Source organism: Erythranthe guttata, chromosome 7 (genome assembly GCF_056151865.1).
Source record: "Erythranthe guttata isolate IM_541 chromosome 7, IM_541, whole genome shotgun sequence".
NCBI lineage: Eukaryota > Viridiplantae > Streptophyta > Magnoliopsida > Lamiales > Phrymaceae > Erythranthe > Erythranthe guttata.
Window position 1 is genome coordinate 13,978,904 of NC_142539.1, and position 4,142 is coordinate 13,983,045.

The window sequence follows — 4,142 nt, forward strand, 5'->3', positions numbered from 1 at the left end:
AGACTTCAATATCAATGAAAGAAGTAAGTTGTGGTTGTTACGTCTCCCGAAGAAAAAAAAAATTGGGTTAATTTAAAGAAGATGACTTTTCTGGAAGTGCTAAGGACTGAATTGAAAATATTGAAAAACTTCATCTTGGGTCTTAATTTTTTTTAGGTAAATCTGTAATTTCTGAAATTTATAATTGAAAGGATATTTAGATCTTTCCAGGTCAAAAAATACACACCCAAACCCAAAATCAGCGCGTGAAGCACACTATAACCCGTCAAGGTCCTTATTGCCTTTGACTAATTTTTATAGGAGATTTTTCCTAATTTTTTAACACGTTTTTTCGGCCATTCGATATTACACGGGGTGGTTTATTTAGTCAAACATTTCCAACATTTTCAGCAAAAAATCGAAACTCAAAGAAATTACATTACAAACTTGAAACTTTTACAATATGAAGTACACATAACAAAACGAAACACAAGAAAACGGAATCCCAACTCTGTTCTTCAACTAGCTAGATAGTTCTTTCTTAATCTTATGCAATTCCTTAACAACATCTTTCATGGACATCCTATCGCTCGGCAATTCTTTCGAACACGACAACCCGATTCTCATAATAGAAGACACACATTTCTCGATCTTACTATTATTCTCGTGCGGGCCTTTTTGAATGTAAGGATCCACTATTTCCATTATACGATCAGGAAACGCCGCATTAACGAAATTGTGAAGATTGACATGTTCATTAAACAAATCATCTGTTGGTCTTTTATTCATAAACATCTCCAAGACAAGAATACCGTAACTATACACATCCCCTTTAGTTGAGATTGAGTTACTCATGCCATACTCTGCACGTAGATTCAAGGTATTTAATTATTCGATATAGAGCTTGTAAAAAAATAGAGTTTATTGAAGATGAGATTAATAATGAAGTCTTATTTACCTGGTGGAACGTAACCGAAGGTACCCTTGATTCCGATTGTGTTACTGCTTTCTTGCGTTGGAAGTATGCTTGAAATAATTTTCGCTAGACCGAAATCACCGACACAAGCCACCATATCTTGATCCAAAAGAACGTTACTCGGCTTTAGATCGCCGTGAACAATTGTTGACTCGGTACCACAATGTAGATACTCGAGTGCTTGAGCAACATCGAAGGCAATATTGAGCCTCTCAATCATGTCGAGGTTTGTAAGTTGGGCGTCCGAATCTTGATCTTGTGCACGGTTGTAGTACAACCACCTATCCAAACTCCCGTTAGTCTTGAACTCGTAGACAATCGCTTTGAAGTCATTTCCTTGGAAGTTTATGCTTTCGCAAACACTCAATATTTTCACGAGATTTCTGTGTCTTATGTCTCTTAGTGCATTGCATTCCGCCATGAAGCTCTTAGAGGCCCCTCTTACCACAAGATTTAGCACTTTCACGGCGATCGTTTTCATCCCATCGTCAAGAATGCCTTTGTAAACAGATCCAAAACTTCCAACACCTACTAGGCTAGTTTCGGCGAATCCGCTCGTTGCTTTAAGTAGATCGGAATAGGAAAGCCTCAAGAAAGGAATTCCATTCAACGATGGTGGAGAAGATGTATTCTTTTTCGGTTCTTCTCTTGTAAAGAAAAACGACTAGGCATAGTAGTGCTGCGACTCCGGCTATTGGGATTACGATTTTTGCGAGAGTAGGTAAGATTTTCTTCAACGTAGAAACTGATGATGAAGTGCAAGGACGAAGGTCCAACTCAAGAATTCCTCCACACAATTCATTGTTCCCTTGTAGGGAAATTGCGGTCTTATTTTTAAACACTCCGGTCGTCGGAACTTGTCCTTGGAAACTATTGAAAGATAAATTCAATTGTTCGAGTTGTAGCAAATCAAGGAAACTCGGGATTGTCCCGGACAAATTATTTCGTGAAAGATCCAAATTTGCTAATCCCATCAATGAACTTAGGCCTTGAGGTATGTGTCCTTCAAGTAAATTGCCCTCGAGGTGAAGTTCTTCCAAGCTAACGCACTTTCCTAAAGAGTCGGGAATAAGTCCAGACAATCTATTGTTTGAGAAATCTAATCTCGCTAGATTTTTCAAAGACCCAACTCCAACTGGAATCGAACCCGTGAATGCATTGTAAGATAGATACAATGAAATAGAAATGGTGGAAATAAGAATCTCCGGAGGTATCGGGCCATTGAAGTTGTTTTCGGAAAGATCTAGTTGTAGCATGTTAGTGCAGTTACCAAGACTCTTAGGGATCGCCCCCGAAAAATTGTTTCCGGGCAAGTTTAATTTATTAATCAAACTCAAGTTTCCAAACAAAGATGGTAACTCACCGGTAAATCTATTTTCCGCCAAGTTTAGAATATTCAGATTAAAAAGTTTCCCAATGCCCGGAGGAATCGAACCCTCAAGGTAACTATTTGAAAGATGCAAGAAAGTGAGACCGACAAGGTTCTCGATACCCGATGGAATATTTCCACGTACTTGAGTACCCCCAATTGCCAAGTACTCAAGATAAACCGAGAGATTTCCGATGCTTTCGGGAATCGTACCTTTAATTAATGGGCTGGAAAGATCAAGAACTTGTAGTTGCGTGCAGTTAGTGAGTGATGAAATGAAACTGATATCATCTTCAATTAAGGTTTCGGCGGCATATAAGGTAATAAGCTGCGGAAGGCCTTCAAACATCGGCATGGGACCATTGAAACGGTTGAACGATAACACGATGTTCAAGTAAAGACGCATTCGAGAGGGAAATCGGAAGACTCCCACTAAATTTATTCATCCCCAAACTCAGAAACCTCAAATTAGGTAGAGTGAGGCCTATATTAGAGGGTATTGAACCATGAAGGCTATTAAAATCAACAATAAAATACTCAATAGTAGATATATTGAAGAGACTCGGAGGAATGGTGCCCGTGAGATTGTTTTCTCCCAAACTAAGAAACCTTAGTCTCCGAAGTTGGGCCAAAGATTCCGGAATTTCTCCATTAAAGTCACAAGACCTTAAATTAAGTTGTCTTAGAGATGTTAGGTTTCCAATAAATTGAGGGATTAGTCCTGAAATTTTGTTGTTGGCCAACCCTAGATCGCTTAGTTTCTCCAAAAAACGAAGCTCCGGAGGTATGGACCCCGAGAGATTGTTGTCATTCAAGTTCATGTAAATTAGATTTCTACATTGGGAAATATTTTTAGGTATTGTTCCTAGGAAAGAATTTTTGCTAAACTCTAGATACTCGACTCGTCTTAAAAGACCGATTTCCTGAGGAATTCGGCCGTTGAAGTTATTGTTTTGGATATCGATTAGTCTAAGGAATGAGAGATTACCTACATGAGATGAGAGTGAACCAATCAAGTGTGAGAATCCAACTTTATGGCAACAACTCGGTTCGGGTGCTTACGACCGCATGTGATTCCGTTCCACGTGCAGAAGTTTGTAGTTTGATTCCACGAGTTTAGAGCTCCGTTTGGATCGACATCAACGGCTTCTTTGAAGGCCAATAATGAAAGTAAATCTGTTTGGTTGCTTCTGGAACATGTTGCTGGACTGTATAGGGCAAGAGAAAAAAAGATTAAGAAAGAAAAAATATTGATGGATTTTGCCATTGTTTCTTGAATGGTGGTGATGCATGTTTCTTGATTTTGGTTGGGTATATATATATATATATATATATATATATATATATATATATATATATATATATATATATATATATATATATATATATATATATATATATATATATATATATATATATATATATATATCAGTGCATGCACCAATGCATATGAAAATTCCAAGTCAACACCAAAGTCTACGCATTAATTAACATTTAATAAGTACACATCTAAATCAACAAAGACGTTGACTTCAAGACAGAAGTGTCTTTCTCACTTTCTTTTTTATTTTTTTCAAGTACTTTGTTATACAAATAAGGATACACATCATGAAACGGTCTAAACTTTGCATATTTTTTGCGGATTACCACCTCAACAAAAAAGAAGTCCCCGGTCCCACATGAACTCAATAAGTTATGCCGGAATCAGAGGCACGTGCATTGCTCATCCAATTCCTCTTGTTTCCCTCAATTTCTCTCTTCTTCTTCAATTCCCCCGATTCGCTTTAGTTAACTGAACCAAATATTTGCTGTGTAGAT

At 37.6% G+C, this 4,142-nt stretch overlaps 1 protein-coding gene across 1 annotated transcript; it reads right to left on the reverse strand.

Annotated features, from left to right (window-relative positions):
* Positions 1-383: 383 nt before the first annotated feature.
* Positions 384-3,629, reverse strand: LOC105953852 (uncharacterized). Its single transcript, XM_012977530.2, is given in 5 exon segments — positions 384-842; positions 938-1,595; positions 1,597-2,713; positions 2,715-3,342; positions 3,345-3,629. Coding segments are annotated over 5 exon segments (2,991 nt in total). The 5' UTR covers positions 3,592-3,629; the 3' UTR covers positions 384-501.
* Between the last annotated feature and the right edge of the window lie 513 nt (positions 3,630-4,142).